At 38.5% G+C, this 16,339-nt stretch overlaps 1 protein-coding gene across 1 annotated transcript; it reads right to left on the bottom strand.

Moving 5' to 3' along the window:
* Window positions 1–1,811: 1,811 nt before the first annotated feature.
* Window positions 1,812–15,889, bottom strand: SMIM8 (small integral membrane protein 8). The gene is made up of 3 exons (XM_027853699.1): window positions 15,799–15,889; window positions 5,429–5,586; window positions 1,812–2,264 (listed from the first exon to the last, which is right to left on the bottom strand). Exons 2-3 carry the CDS (start codon window positions 5,561–5,563, stop codon window positions 2,106–2,108), a joined length of 294 nt encoding a protein of 97 aa, XP_027709500.1. The 5' UTR covers window positions 5,564–5,586; window positions 15,799–15,889; the 3' UTR covers window positions 1,812–2,105.
* Between the last annotated feature and the right edge of the window lie 450 nt (window positions 15,890–16,339).

Here is a 16,339-nt window from a genome sequence, read left to right as displayed (position 1 = left end):
TGTTCTCATCAATAATTCTAATTTTAAAAATTAACTTCAGAAATCTTGCTCTTTGTTCAGTGACAACTGCTTTATGACAAATATCACTTTGCAAACAGTAGGGATTTCCTTACCCAGTATTAAAAATTCTATAATATCGAATCTCTTTCTAGGAAAACCCAACACGTTGGATTAATTATTCTTTCGCTTACCCTAATTTTAGTAGACAGGTAGGTGGCTCACTGGATAGAGTGCCAGGTCTGGAGTCAGGAAGACTCAGACTCTTCCTAGTTGTGTGACCCTGGCCAAGTCACTTAACCCCCTTTGCCTCAGTTTCCTCATCTGTAAAACGAGCTGGAGAAGGACATGGCAAATCACTCCAGTATCTTTGCCGAGCAAACCCCAAATGGGGTCCTGAAGAATCAGATACAACTGAAAAACGACTAAACAATGAAGAATGAATTTTTGTAGATTACCCGGGTATTTTTTCAAATAGATTTAAAGAAACTAAAAAACTCAAGTGTTGAGGGTGAGCGAAGACCGAAACGCCTTTACAGGTTTCCATCAGCAGGACACTCCATCTCTTGGCTCAGCATTTTGATTGTTCCCCATTCCTAGAATTCTCCTCCTCTCCAATTCTACCTGCTGGCTTCCCTGGCTTTATGTCCCAACTAAAATCCCATCTCCTACAGGAAGATTTTCTGAACCTCTCTTTAATTCCAGTGTCTTTCCACTGTTAACTATCTTATTTAACCTGCATAAAGCTTGTTTGTATGTATTTGTTTGCTTGTGGTTTCTGCTAGATCATAAGCTCCTTGAGGGCAAGAACTGTCTTTGGCCTCTTTTTGTATCCCTAGCATTAATTAGCACAGCACCAAGCACACAGTAGTGCTTAATAAATGTTCACTGATTGATACTGATTGATTTATTACCAGCCCTGGAATGTCTAGATCTGAAGCAAAAGCCTACCTAGGGACCTTCATACACTCCCTAAGACAATATGCTTCATCGTCTTTGGATGATTCCCACTTCATCCCAGCCTCCCCAAAGTAACTTTCATCAGTAGATAATCTTACTCTGGTATATTTTCAACAAAAAAAGAGGGTGGGGGGCCAAGTGGGGGGGGGGAACAATACATTTTGAAAGGTAACTTTAAGCAGCTAGAATTCCCACTGGTGAAATCTCAGATTCTCACTTGTACAACTGCAATTGGAATTATAATAATAATTAACATTTATATGGCACTTTAAGATTTACAAGTAGCTTTACAAATATTATCTCATTTCATCCTCATAACAACCGTAGGAGGTACATGCTATTATTATCCTCATTTCATGGATGAGGATAATGAGGCAGATATCAACTAAGTGACTTGCCTAGGAAGTGTCTTAAGTTGGATCTGAACTTGGGTCTTTCAGTGCTCTATCCAGTGTGCCACTTAGCTATCTATAATGTATTTAGGCTGGAAACTTAGGGAGTCCTCTCTCCTTTTTTTTTTGTGGTGATTAGCAGATTCTCTATGAGGAAGGAGCTCTGGTTCACCTTTGCTTGCTGCAATATCTTGAAAACCTGTCTGTAACACAGTCATAGTTTAAATGAAGGATAGGAAGAGGACCCATACCTACCTGAACATTTGTAATTTTTTTAAAAAGTTTTGAACTTTTTTCATACCCTCAATTCCACTGGCACACATTTTCCCCCCACTTCTTTCCTAACTAATGAATATCTTCTTGCTATGAAGAGAAGGAATTATTTTGCACACAGCAAAAGAAACCAAACAGCTGTTGCGACAGTCTCTTCCTGGTTTGTTAAGAATACCAACCAAAGGCAACTACTTTTCTTTTGCTTTTATTACACAATTCAACAGAGATGACTGGCATTCTTACAGAACTTTGCAAGAGGCTTTGCTAGGAGGAAAAAATTGAACGTTTTTCTGTACGTGTAAAGGGAAGGAGCTGCAGCTATGAAAGGCAGAATTCAATACAGAAATCTGGATGCCAAACTGTTAACATTCTTTACACATAAACATAATGCAGGATTATAAACATGATACCTGGTACAATATAGTCTTTCATCTGAAGATCTCAGAGACCTTAATATAGCTCTGTCTATAGTAATCAGCACTATTAATCCCATTTAGATGTTTTTCTCCTCATATATCTGGCTCCCCCACTGTCAATAGCTTCATAGAGGTCCTTTTTATTCTCTTGAGTTGCATGTAGGTAACCCATGTAAGCCACGCAAAGTGTAAGTGTTATCATTCCAAAAATCATAACAGGCTTGTTCTGTCAAAGGAAAAAGAAAAGTATAACCTCATTAAGGATATTACTTTTGAGTGCTGCAGGCATCTTGCACCACTGCTTCTGGAATGCACATTATCATTATAAAGCTTAGATTTAGTATCATAGCATCTTTTGAATCATTAACAGTAATAATTTTTCAACATCAACTTGATTATCTAGGGGCACATTCTCCAGTTTGGGGATTAGCCAGGAACCTTGCTCCTGTTTTTCTCTTTTGTTGTGTGTTCCTTGGACCCTTTGTTACTTGTTAACATGTCTACCAGCACCGAGCAGAGAGAAGTACAAGAGACATGTCACACAATGGGTGCTACATTAGGAGTCAGGAGACCTCAGTTTCAGACCTGTCTCTGGGACTTACCCCACATATGTAACCATCGGAAGCTTCCTTGGGTTTGCTGACAGCTTCCTCCTATGTAAAACGAGAGGACTGTCCCAGAGGAGAGGATCCCTATGGTTCTTTCCCAGCTCTGAAACTCCATGAGGCAGAACTCAAATTCATGGGTTTTAATGAAAGCAGAGGTGAGGAATGAGGAGTTGTGATTAAAACAGGTGTCTAGGGATGTCACTGTCTCGATGGTGTACCTCTTCCCTTTTGATAAGAAAAACTGAGAGTTGGTTGTCCTTGCAAAATGCCTCCAGGTCGATAACAAAGCATCTACTATGTATAGTGGATAGAGAGCTGGGCTTACAGTGAGGAAAACTGGGTTCAAGTCCTCCCTCTAACACTTACTAGTTGTATGACCCTGGACAAGTCATTTAATCTCTTATTGGCCCAGGCAATTCTTTAAAATTTTAAGTTGCAGAGCAGGTGCCAATCTGTTAGTAGAGAAAACTTCATCTTTAGGAGTTTGCTGTATCAATGAAACCACTGCCCAGTAGCCTCTGCTCACTGTCTCTGCCTTCATGGAGCTTTGAGTCTAACAAAGGGATATGACACGTACAAAAATAACTTATAGAGTTGAGGTCATTACATGGAGTAAGGATTTTTAACTTAGTTTTTTATCTGAAGACTTCACTATACACAGCTAAAAAAAATCCTCACAATATCCAGCACTAAAACAGTGACACACACATAGCAGATACTTCATAGATATTTGTTGAATTTCAAATAGTAAATTATTGGTGTAACTTCATTTACAGCTGGGGAAATGGAGGAAGCATTGAGAGGTATGGCAATGGGCCTCAGGGTCCTACAAATTCTGGAGAGCAGAAAGTTGCCAAAAATTCCAAAGCTTCTTCTTGGCCTACATACTGTATTATGGTCCCTCAGTCCCTAAACCCCTTTAGCATTTTTATACTGGACAAAAAATCCTCCTATTATGTCAGTGCATATAACACTGATAGAAGGTAATGGATAAGCTGAAAGGGCTCAGGTAATTTATATTCCTTTATATCTTTCACCCAAATTTTCTATACTATGAATTTATTTAAATTTCAAATTTCATTAACAGAATGAAAAAGAAATGTTTTCCCTAAAATGATTTCTCTTTGAAAGATGTTAAAAGACAAACAACCAGCTCTCAAGAGCCTCAATTTGTTATTCCTGATTTTTTTTTCACTTTTCTACATAATGGGAAACACATTAGTTCAAAATCATCTTACACACTATCTAGACTCAGGGATTGGATTATAAGATTTGATCTAATTGACTTCCAAGTATTTTATACTGGAGATTGAATAACCAAAATACTAATTATTGTCTTCCCTACAGTAATGTAAGCTCTCAAGTAGTAGATTTTAATTTTTATCTGTTTTTAAACCATTTTCATCAAATCAATAGCTTCTTTTTTTAGTCATAGTGAGTACTGTACTTGGGATAAAAACAAACAATTAATTACTAGCTTATGTGACTATAGGGCTATCACTTAACTCTGAACTTCCATCTCCTGATCAGGAAAATGAGGATAATACTGAAATCACCCATTCTTTAGTGTGTAGTGAGGAAGTTCACAAACTTAATAAAATGTAACTTTCTATATAGTTACAGTGAGGAAAGACTGAACCTAAATCCTGCCTTAAATATTTAGTCACTTAACCTCTCAGCCTCAGTTTCCTTATTTTTAAAATGGGCTTATGTAATAATAGCACCTATGTAACAAAGTGGTGATGATCAAAAGAGATAACATATATAAAGCTTCTGGCAAACCTTGAAGAATCATATAGCTAGCAATCACTATTTTTATAATATAAATGTGAGCTAAAATCCAGACATGAGAATATTTTAAGAACCACAGAATAGCAGAGTTGGAAATTATTTAACAGATTTTCTAGTCCAACCTGAAGTAGTAATGTCTACTATCCATTACTGATATATATGGTCATCCAATGTCTACTTAAAAACCTCAGGTGACAGGAAGCTCAGTGCTCACCAAAGCATCCCATTCTAAGTTTTTTTCTTCATACAGCTCTTATTGCTAGAAACTTTTTCCTTATGTTAAGCTGAAATCTCATTAACTTCCTTCTACCTGATGGACCTAGTTCGGTCCTCCGGTGTCAGGGTCTTATGACTACTGAAATAAGTATGCCTAAACTACTGGAGGAGAATGCATAGGAGAAAAAATGGCAGTGGCCTGAGTTACTTTTAAATCTATATAGTGTAAGTTAAGTAATTCGAGTTAACACAAGACAATTTTTCCTAATGGACCTGGTCTAATCTGGTGAAGACTCTACTTGCTGATAGTAAGTTAGGAACATCAGGAAGCATTATTAGGTTATTATTTATAGTATGAGAGCATTCTTAGTAAAAGATAGTCATGAACTGAAAAGATTAACAAGTTATCTCTTTGCCCCTTCATTTCCCAAGTTCTAAGCCACAACAAATTTTTTAAATGATAGAAATGACAGGGAAAAACATTTTATTTGTTTTTTTTAAAGGTTTTAAGAGTTAGACATCATTTTCTATCATGTTCCCCAAGAATTGTAAACATATTTAGTTCATTTTAGCATAATAAAAGTTAAAGATTTTTCTTCCATCTACTGGAACCTATTAGTCACATACACAAAGCTTTATTTACCCAACATTAAACTCCAATGAAAAATCAAATCACATGGGGAAACACAAGGCCTTTCTATTTCCCAAGACTAATTCAGAATAAATATATATATATATGTATATATTCTTAATTGCTTTTGGATATACTTCTTACAGGTTTAATGAAAAGCTCTGGATTCACAGCTCGAAATAAGGTGGTTGTGCGGGTTCCCCTGAGCCCTGGGATTCGAAAGTCTTTCTCTTTGAGTGGTTCATTTTTAAAGGTTGGGGGCTCAGGTGCTGAAGACATCTTGATTAAAGATGATTTATTACCTAAAGACAAAATAAAAAGACATTTTTTCTTCATAATTGTTTCCTTGTTTAATTGCCCTTTGAAATCATTTGAAATCAACAGAATCTGGAGAAGTAAAGTAACTCTATACTGGTGTAAAGCTAAGGCCTAATAGCTTGAGTCACATTTAATCTTCTTATACCTTAGACATATTAAAGGTATATATTGATCAGTGTATTAAGTGCCATCCCCCCAATACTTTCTTCCATTCATCTTCCAACTTTCTCACATCCATTCCCATAACCACATTCCTTGAGAAAAGTGATTATGTCCTTCTTTAACACCCATTCTCATGTTTACTGGTCCCCAACTGCAGCCATTGTGCTTCTTTCTTTGCGGGGCTCACTGCTTCTCCTGTCTCCCCAACCTATGACTACTCCCAATGTGCTTTCTAGGTAGTCATGATCTATCTTTCCCTTCAATTTAACTACTAAGTTCTTTCCATTCTTTACTCATTCCCATGTTTACTATCACTCTCTTTCCGTTCCTGCATCTTCCAAGTTTCTCCCACCTCCACACTGGGTGCATACACCTATATGTCTTCAATCTCTTCATTTCATTGTCAATCTTTGAGAAGCTTTGTTTTCCCCTCTAGCACTATTAGGCCCAAGAATGACTTACCATTCCTGCCATCTAGTGGCAAAAAAAAAAAAACAACCACCAAAAAAACCTATAGCCCTTTACAAACACTGAAAACATCTAGTGTTTTGTTTTTAAGCAGAAATTTCATTGTACAGAAAAATTTATGAAATAAGACTTAAAGATTCATTCTTACATTCTGACAGACATTTCTTATTAAGTCACTTACAACAAAAAGTCTTTATTTATTAGGTCTTCTGTTTTTACAGACTTCACAGGCAATAATTACACATTTTATTTAATGGCGAGCAAACTCATGCACATTTATGTTGTTTTTTTAAAAAATAGCTTGTGTTGCACTGGTCACTAAATACTCATCTATGCCACTTAATTGTGCAAACACCTTGTTGGGAACATCTGTTCGAGTAGAAAGAAAATGTCTTAGGCTTTCAACACTCGCTATGGCTTCTGAAAGAGCCACAGGTGGCTGTTCCATTTCTTCAGCCCCATGACACTCATCGTTGCTTTGGTGTTCCATTTTTACATCAGTTAGCACTCTTTCAATAATTTCTGTGTCCTCTGACTCTTGAGAAACAATTAAATTGTTATCTGCAGCAACAAAATCTTCAAAATCAAACTGGTCTGGGATACCAGTGGCAGTGGCTATTGAGTGCCATATTTTTTCAAATACTACATTTGACTTGTGATCTTCTTCCAGGTCTACATCAGGAGACTTCATTGGAATCATACCAGTTTTCTGCCAGCATTTCACTACTGCAGATGGCTCCACAGACCACCAGGCTTCAGCGATCATATCAACGGCTTGTTTCATAATAATTTTTTCCTTTTTGTCTTCGTCATCCAGATTGAGAAAAATTTCAGTAGTTGGCTTCTGTAGTGAGCTTTCACAGTGCGTATTATGCCCCGATCCAAAGGCTGAAAGATGGCCGTGCAGTTCACTGGTAGAAATTCAACTCGGACATGTTCTAACTGTGGAACTGTGTTGTGGGCAGAGCAATTGTCAATTAACACGAGGATGTTGTGTTTTGCTCCTTTCATCCTCACATCAACCTTTATCGGCCACTCATTAAATAAATCCTGTGTCATTCGAGCACGTGTATTGGCTTGGTAATCACACGGGAGCAAAGGGGCATTGCTAAAACAATGTGGCTTAGCTGACTTGCCAATGAGGAGAGGTCTCATCTTTTCAGTCCCTGATGCATTGCAACAGAAAAGAGCAGTCGATCTTTGTTTGCCTCCGTTACAAATGTTACCTTTGGCTGAGAGTATATGATGAGGCAGCAATGGATAAAGCATACCTGTTTCATCAGCATTAAAGACGTCATCAAGGCTATAGTCAGCAATTAGCTTTTTAATTTCTCCTGCACGCAAGTCACTTATCTTCTCCATGGGAGCAGTATTCTCTTCATTACAGACTACTTTTGATACAATTCCATACCGCGCACGAAATCTGTTCAGCCAGCCTATACTTGCTTGAAACTCATAATGACCAAGAAGGCTGGCAAAGTCCAGGGCCTTCTGCCGAACAAGCGGACCACTGACAGGGCCATTCCTTGCTCGCACATCTTGATACCATGCAAACACTGCTGAGTCAATGTCACCATAAAGCGTACCTCTCATTCACTTTCGTTTAGGTCTCAGTACTCCTTTCTTCACTTTCTCTTCGATTTTGGCTCGGTCCTTCAAAAAAGTGGACAAAGTAGATGGAGTGATCCCAAATTCCTTTGCTATATCTCCTTTCTTTTGCCCAGTGTCTATTGCTTCTACCACTTTCATTTTCTCTTCCAATGAAAACTGGCGGCGTCTCATCTTTCCTCACTTAGCCATGGCAGCAGGATGGATAGATCGTGAGTATACTTTGTGATTTAAGTGACACAGTGTCAGTCACCACCACACACACCTAAGCCATGTACCACAGTCACATTTCTCCTTGTGCTAATAGTTAGATGGTGAACGTGGGAAAGAGAAAATTCAGTATGAAGTAATCATTCATCTGAAAGCAATTTTATAGTTAATAAGAAGAGTCTTAGAATGGTAAACATAGAAGAGAATCTTAGAGATCATCAAGTCCAAGCCTTTCATTTTACAGATAAGGAAACAGAAGCCCAAAGAAGAGACATAATTTGTTCACATCACAATACAAGTTAATGGAAGAACTAGGACTAGAAGCCAGGACTCTCAGTCCCTCAAGAAATAGGGAGCACTCATTACAACAAATTGAGTTGGACATTTTTTTTTTTTAACAAAACAAATAGGTACAGATTAGTAAAATAACTGTTTCATATTGTGTTTATAACAAGTGATTATTACATTCATCATTCACATTAAAATGACAAAACAGAAATGCTTAAAGAGTCAAAATATGTAAAGCAATTTGTAAACTTTAACTTACTATATAAATGTTAGCTAATATTATAATATTATTATTGATATAACTTTCATGAAAATTCAGTTAATGAAGACTAATTCAACTCCAGAAAAAATGCATTGTGATAAGTTATTGGGACATCTTAACTGTTAACATTGACTTAACTGTTAACATTTCCTCTTGAATCTGACTTTTATAAAGGGCAGTTCTGAAGGCTGCCTAAGATCATATTTTTGTTGCAAAGACAGAACTTAAATTTCAGAGTTTCCATGGCAGAAGCAACAATTTCCCACAGATCACAGAAGCCTATTCCAGATGCCCTTGTTACTTGTGCTGCAAAGTATAGGAGGCAGATCCCTTTCTGGTCTCTACCTCTTCAACAAGTGCCTGCAAGGCATTTAAAAAAAGAGATCTCACTGCAGACTCTATCAATGATTGTTTCCTCTCCTGAAACCTCAGGCTTAAAAGGTTCCCTAAGGATGGATGTTAGGAATAGATCTGGAGAAGTTACCATCTCCAAAGACTTTACACTTTTTCCTCAACTTAGACTACACACTTGCTCTGTAAAATTCAATGTTAAAAAATAAGAGTAGGCTGGGAAGTAGGGGGATTGGAGCAAAAATTACTGCAGCTGTCTCAAGAGTAGAGAGAAAGAACAGATGAAGGAGAAGAAAGTAAAAGTGGCCCATATATATTTCCCTTCTGAGTCCCCCACATGTTTGCTATTCTCAATTTCTACATTTCTCTGTGGCAGCTTATTTATGTACAATGCAAGCTCCCTGAGGGCAAGGACTGGATTGTCTTAATTACTACCTTTGTATCCTTGAGCCTAGCATACTGATGGAACTTAATATTTGTTAAATAAATAAATATAGTTCCTTTTTGTTTAAAAAAAGCTTCTCTCAAATATGTATTTTTAATAGGGTAGTTTTTTGTATTCACTTTTCAATGTGTCCTTATTACATATTTTTCCTCTCAAAAAGATCTTGTTTTAGAATTATAGCTCTATTCAAGAATGGCCTGGATTTGGATATTATACATGTATAATACTTATCAAGATTACTATCACATATTCCTTATAAAGATGGATATTTTTCAATTTCTGTTATAAGATTCTGAGTAAATTTATAACTTTTAAAAATTGGCATCTAGCTGAGTTTCCTCCTTTTTCTAGAAGTATTACTTAGTAACACATCTAGTACACAAGCCTCTGTGCTAGCCTTATTTCTGTTACAAATTGTCAACTAAAGTTGAGAGGTTTGAGCAAAGATTAGATTAGGAAACAAGCCAGTTAATATTCACTAACAAATGACTGAAATACTTAATACCACATATTTTAAGATATTTAATATGAAGGCAATGGTCTATATTATTTGATACCAGAAAATTAAATTTCTCTCCCTAATTTTGCCTTCTCTAAAACAATGAAATTTACTACAAATCAATTAATTGCTTCCTCACCTATGTTTGCCAACCTCATTGAAAATGTTAACATAGTTACCCCTAAAGGACAAGAAGCTAATAGCCATAAGATAGCAAAGAATCTTTACCTACCTACTCTTAAAATATTTAGAATTACAAAATCAAAAAGTAATCCGAATGACAAAGGATTTTTTTTTAAATTAAGATTTTACACATTCAAATCACTTTCAAAAATATAAGACTTTAAATTAACAAATAGATTTGAATTAGGGGGAAGAGACTCAAAACAATAAAACACTATTTCTAAATTTATGTTCATTAAAATCCTACCCCTACACCTTAATTTTTTAAATTTGTGTGTGTGTGTGTGTGTGTGTGTGTGTGTGTGTGTGAGCAATTGGGGTTAAGTGAATCCCTACACCTTATTGTGGCACCCAAGTGGTGAGTGTATTCTCAAAGACTTCAATAGGAAAGTATAAGCTCTGACAAGTTGTACCAAGTGGGGATTCCTCAAGCACAGGCTCAGTGATGAACTGTAGGTCTTTGTCATTTGACAACTGGCCCAAGTTCCTAAAGGGCTACAGAGGTAACAAGGATGATGTTGTTACAAGGTGATGAATTTTTAGACCATGATAACTCTAAGATTAATCCAAGAAGCAATACGCACCTTCTGTGTGAAGACATCTACTAAGTTAGAATGGCTATAATTTGTCTGCAATGGTAGATGGAGTACCCAGAGTGACAAAATTACAGTTCCTTGAAATACTGGCATATTCCATGTATAAGCATTAGAAGTCATAAAAGGCATTTCTGATCTCAGCTGATTCTAATTCTTTTGTAATTCATTGACCCTCAACTAGACTAAAACAACTGCCTCCAAATTGTTCTTCCTTCTTCAAGTCTTTCCCCACTCAAGTTTATCATCCACACAGCTGCCAAGGTGATGTTCCTTAAACACAGGTCTGACCATGTCACTCCTCCATTCAGTAAACTCCAGTGGCTCCCCATTGCCTCTGGAACAAAACATAAACTCCTCCTTGTTTATTTTTCAAAGCCTTTTACAACTTGGTCCTAACTTACCTTTCCAGACTTGTTATACATTATTCCCCTTCCCACACATTATGATCCAGCCAAACTGGCCTTCTCTTTGCTCCACATACATGGCACTCCATTTTCTGTCTTTATGCGCTTGCACTGGCTATCCGACATGATTTTAATGTAATCCTTCCTCATCTCTTTTTCAGAGAATCTCTCTCTTCCTTGAAGATCTAGTTCAAATACCATCTGATATATGAATTGTTTCCTGCCATTCTATATACACCTACATATGTACTTGCTGACTCTCCCATTGAATGTAAATGCCATGATACTAAAGATTGTTTCATTCTTTGTACTTGTACCTTCAGTGCCTAGCATGATACCTGGCACAGAGTAGATGCTTAATAAATTCCTGACTGATTGATGCACATAATGGGCACTGAGCAAATGCTTGTTTTATGTTAAAGACCTGCTGAAAGCATGAAGGTTTAAAAAAAATCTATTATCTGTTAACAATTTATTTGGTTTCTACTGGGTATGTACCTACTAGGACCCTAATATGTTTAAAAAACAGATTTGATTCAGGAAGGGACACAGAACAAATACTGTTTGCCACTAGACATCATAGAAGAGGCAGTTCTGATCTTTCAAAGGAAATAGGACAGCTTTTGAGAAACAGCAATCATACATATCCCCAGGATGCTGAGGACATTTCTAAAACTTTAAAGTCCTAGAAGATTCCTTAGAGATCATCTAGTATGAGATGAAAAAGATGAGACAGTGCATTGAAATGACCTGCTCTGCATCAGTGACAGAGAAAAGCCTGGAGTATCAGGCTTCTGATGCTGAGTCTAACACTATTTCTGTCTACTATGCTGCCTTGACTTTTTCAAAATTTCACAGGCAAAAAAATGTAAATTCTGAATGTAAAACTAAAAAGCAGAAATTTTTCTTTGGGAATGGGAAGTATCTTTCTGAACTGCTTAAGAAAGAACAAGAATTTCAAGGATTAGTGGCAAGAAGTATTTTACTCTCAAATTCACCCTGTTATTCAAGTAAACAAGATATGAATTTTATAAACATTTTATCTCTAGCTGACCTATTTACTTCAGACCCTAACTAAACCTTCTCCACTCTCTTTCCTCTTTTCCTTCTCTTCCTCTTCTGTTGTGGTTTTCTACCTTTCCTACTCCCTTAACTGACAATAATACTGATATACTTGTAAAATGACTTATTCTTTTTGCTGAATCCTCTTCTATTAACTTTGCCTGGTGTGAAGACCATACTGGGTTCCCAAAGGCCATCCTTACCAGTACAGCACAAGGCTTTAATAGACTCTACAAATCTATAAATGGACTGTGGCCACGTTGCATAAAGGCTAGCCTAAGTATGTGGTGGCATATCAGCACAAGGCTGGCCAGGAGAAGAAGGTTTGGGGGCACTGCAATTCACAAAGACTGTCTAGTAAGGTGTGATGAGATTGCTATATGTGTGGGTGCAAGTAGCACCAAAACCACAGGATTCAAGGTCTTTCTGTAGTCCTGAAGAAATATTTGATGAAGTTATATAGTCTTGCTCACAATTTTAAAATCAGGTAAGTGAAATACATAATTTATATTTTCTTTATAAAAAACAAACAAACCCTAACTCTCTGCTAAATTGCTTTTCACTTGATGTAGCTATCTATTGATTGTTTTTCTCTGGCTTACTTGGGCCTCCACTGAAAAAAATGTTTCCCACTCCTGCGTATTTCATGTTTTTTTTTTTTCCCTCTTCCACATATGCCCCCTAGTGGAACAACAAAAAAGCCAGTAAAGGAATATGGAGATCCACTAAGGGGCTTGGATAATACACCTGTGAATAAACTGAACTAATTGTATTTGGAACTTCACTTCCAAAGCTTAAGATTTCCTCCTTCCTTACAGAACAACACGACAATGCTATATTGAAGTGGAGGTTGGCTCAGAATATTTTGCTGGTGACATTAAAACATTCATTTTGACATAAAACTGGCAGGAGTATAAACATGTACTAAAAAATTGGTCAAAACATTGAATATTTAGGTAGTATTTTTAGAGAAAAATGTGTTCTACATAATCATCTTAATGAAAGAGAAATCAATATGGAGGTAAAAATAGTGGCAATGAAATTCCAATAAAAGTGCAAGAATATTATAGAACTTTAGTTTCCCTTGTTTACTGCACTAGAGCTACTTTATAATTTTTTTTAAAGCAAAATGCTTGAAAGTCTAGAATTTTAAAAAAAAATACCTTGGAGGATAAAAACAAAAATAAAAATAAAAAATTGCTCAATTCTTAGCTTATATGTTTATGAGCCGTTAAAAGTTCAAGAGTAGTAAAGATAGGGGGTAGGCCACGGAGTCAAAAAGATATGGTTCAAATCATGCTTTTGACACATACTAGCTATGGAACCTTAGGCAAGGCACTTAACCTTTATGTGCCTGGAGGCAACTCTGTTAGACTATAAAGTAGAGAAGGCAGCACATCTGCGTAAGTGGAAGCAATTTTTTCACCTGGAGTTCCCAATAAGATCAAATCATAGTATCATAGGATTGATCACAAATCTAAAGCTGGGAGGGGCCTTAAAAGTCACTACAGAGGCAAAAGACCTTAGAAGCCATCTAGTCCAATTTCCTCATTTTATAGATGAAGAAACTGAGGTATGCAGCAGAACTGGGATTTAAACTCCAACTTTTGTGTTCTTTTCACAGTACCAGTGTCCCAATTGAAATTTTCAACACATTCAATCCTTTTAGATGATGCATTACATTCTGTAATATTAAAAGGAAAACTATCTTCCTTTTATTTACCTTACTGAATCTGAAGAAATGATAGCATTCCTTTTGAAATGATCTACACAGAATTAACAATAACCTATAAGAAACTTGATGACAGAAAATCAATACTTTCAATTTACCATCAATACCCAACTTTACAATGTACAGGGATTCTGAGTCAACTATTAGTAAAGTTTATTATTAGGCTGACACTATAAAAGAGACAATTCTTAATGGAAGGAAGCATCCGACAGGAAAAGAATTACATAGAATCTGTGGCATACATTAATGTGGCAAGGAAAAATACAACTTCTGGGCTTTAATGCTACAAAATTATAAAAATCACATCTTTTGTGGTAAGTTTTTAAAACTCTGTCTTCACTTAAGAGGGGGAGGTTGGTGCCCCCAAAATCTGTCATACAGCTAATGGTAGTTATTGGGTTAGTAAACAGATGGACATACTACATTATGTTGTGTTCTGGTGGTAGGCAGCCTTTAGCAGTGGGTTTGTGTACTTTTTGGGGCCTGGTGGGGCATTTCCAATGTGAGGGTGCAAGGGTGAGGCATTTCTAGTATATGAGGTGTGAAAGGAAGAGTCTGTAAGGGAAGAGGGGGTTGAATGTGGGGTGGTGAGGGTGCCTAAGGGGTGTGTGTGTGTGTGTGTGTGTGTGTGTGTGTGTAATGGTAGATAGTAGAGCTATAGAGGATGTGAAAACAAAAATGCTACTCATCTCCAGGGTGGCTCTGAAACAGGAGAGAGGAAGAGGATGAAGGGAAGACAGAAGAAGGAGAGCACAGAAGAAAAAGGATGACTGAAGAAAGTGAAGGAAGGGTAGAGAAGAAGGATGATGAGAAGGGCAGCGGAGAACGAGAAGGAAAAGGAGGATAATAGAAGGGGGAGAGTGAAGAAAGGGTAGAGGAGAAAGGCAGAAGAGGAGAGAGGGCCAAGAATAGAAGGAGAAGGACAGAGGAGAATGAGGAGGAAAGGAGGACGACAGAAGGGGGAGAGTTGAGAAAGGGTAGAGGAGAAAGGAAAAATAGGAGACGATCAAGGGAGGAAAGTCCAAGGAAAAGAGTAGATGAGGATGATAGCGGAGAAAAAATGGAGAAAGGAGGGAGGAGACAGATGAAGGAGAAACAAGAGGAGGAAGAGGTAAAGGAGCATCTTGGAGGGGGAGAGTGGAAGAAAGATGGAGAAGGACAAAGGGAAGACAGTGGAAGGAGGAGCATATGGGAGAAAGGAAGAAAAGCAGAAGGATAGAGGAAGGAGAGTGGAAGACAGGTGGCAGAGCAGGAGAGAGGCAGGGAGGAGAGTAGAAGGGAGAAAGGGGAAGGAGGAGGGGGAAAAAACTATGATAGAGGAATGAGAATGGAAAAAGTAGGGAATGGGAGAAAAGATATGGGAGCAAGGTGAAGAAAGGAAGAGAATGAGGACAACAGACAGAGGAGGAGAGAAAACGGGAGTGGGGGGGAAGGACAGTAGAGGGAAGAGAGAGAAGTGTGCAGATTAGAGGACAACAGAGGGAGGTGGAGGAAAATGAATCGTGGGAGGGGAGAAAAAGTGGAAGGGGGAAGAAGGGGGAGGAGAAGAGAGGAACGAGGAGGAGAACGGAAGGTGAAGGAGGAAAGAAAGAGCAGGAGGCAGAGGAGGGAGGGAGGAAGAGGAAAGGAGGAGGGAAGAGGAGGAAGGAAGGAGGAGACGGGAGGAAGAGGAGTAGAAGGAGGAAGGGGGAGAAGAACTGGAGGGAGGAAGAAGGAGGGAGGAAAGAGGAGGAAAATGGAGGGGGAGGAGGAGGGAGGGGGAGGGGAGGAGAAAAGGGGGAGGAGCAGGCTGCGGGCCTCGGCCCTCGCAGGCCTAGGGCTGGACGCTGGGCGCTGCAGAGCCTCCCTCCAGGCCAAGCCGGACTGACCCCCACAACCCGACGGGTGTCCTCGCCGGCTCCACCGTGCTCCGGCCGCGTCGCTCACCTTCTGCCGGGGCTGGCGCTTCTCCTCCGGCTCCTCTCCTCCTGGCCGCCGCCGCCGCCGAGACAGAGAAAGCGGATAGGCGGCCGCCTTCAGCAGGGAGTGCCGCCGCCGCCAGCGACCCCTGTTGGCCGGAGGCCGCCGTGCTTTGAGCGTGGAGTGGGGCGGGCTTGGGCTAGCTGGGCGGCCACTTTTGACACTGGCCGGGCGGACAGCGTCCAACTCTGGCCTTCAGCCCGTCCTAGCTTACGCGAGTCTATAGGGATAGGTGTGGGAGGTGAACTAGGGAGAGAAAAAAAATTTAATAGAGTTGGTTTTCCCCTCAGGAATTCCCCATATCTATTAAATCCAGTAAAAAATTAAGTCCATTAAATTAAGTCTATTTAAATTAAGTAAAAAAATTAAGTCTATTAAGTCCAGTAAAAATTTGTTTTGTTTTGGCCAGGCACCATGCTAGGCCTAGGACTATAAAAAAAATTTTAAAAAAGATAGCTACTGCCCTCAAGGAGCTTATGTTCTATGGGAAGGTTGTCTAGGAGAGGAT

Source organism: Vombatus ursinus, unplaced genomic scaffold (genome assembly GCF_900497805.2).
Source record: "Vombatus ursinus unplaced genomic scaffold, bare-nosed wombat genome assembly UNPS02000582.1, whole genome shotgun sequence".
NCBI lineage: Eukaryota > Metazoa > Chordata > Mammalia > Diprotodontia > Vombatidae > Vombatus > Vombatus ursinus.
Note: the sequence above shows the minus strand (reverse complement) of the source record. Positions and strands in the feature narration are given on the sequence as shown.

Excerpts from the sequence above, each read along its gene's own strand:
- SMIM8 (XM_027853699.1), bottom strand. The coding sequence starts at position 5,563 with ATGTCTTCAGCACCTGAGCCCCCAACCTTTAAAAATGAACCACTCAAA. Across the intron at positions 2,265-5,428 it reads CAGAGCTTTTCATTAAACCT|AACAAGCCTGTTATGATTTT; the intron begins GTAAGAAGTATA and ends TTCCTTTGACAG.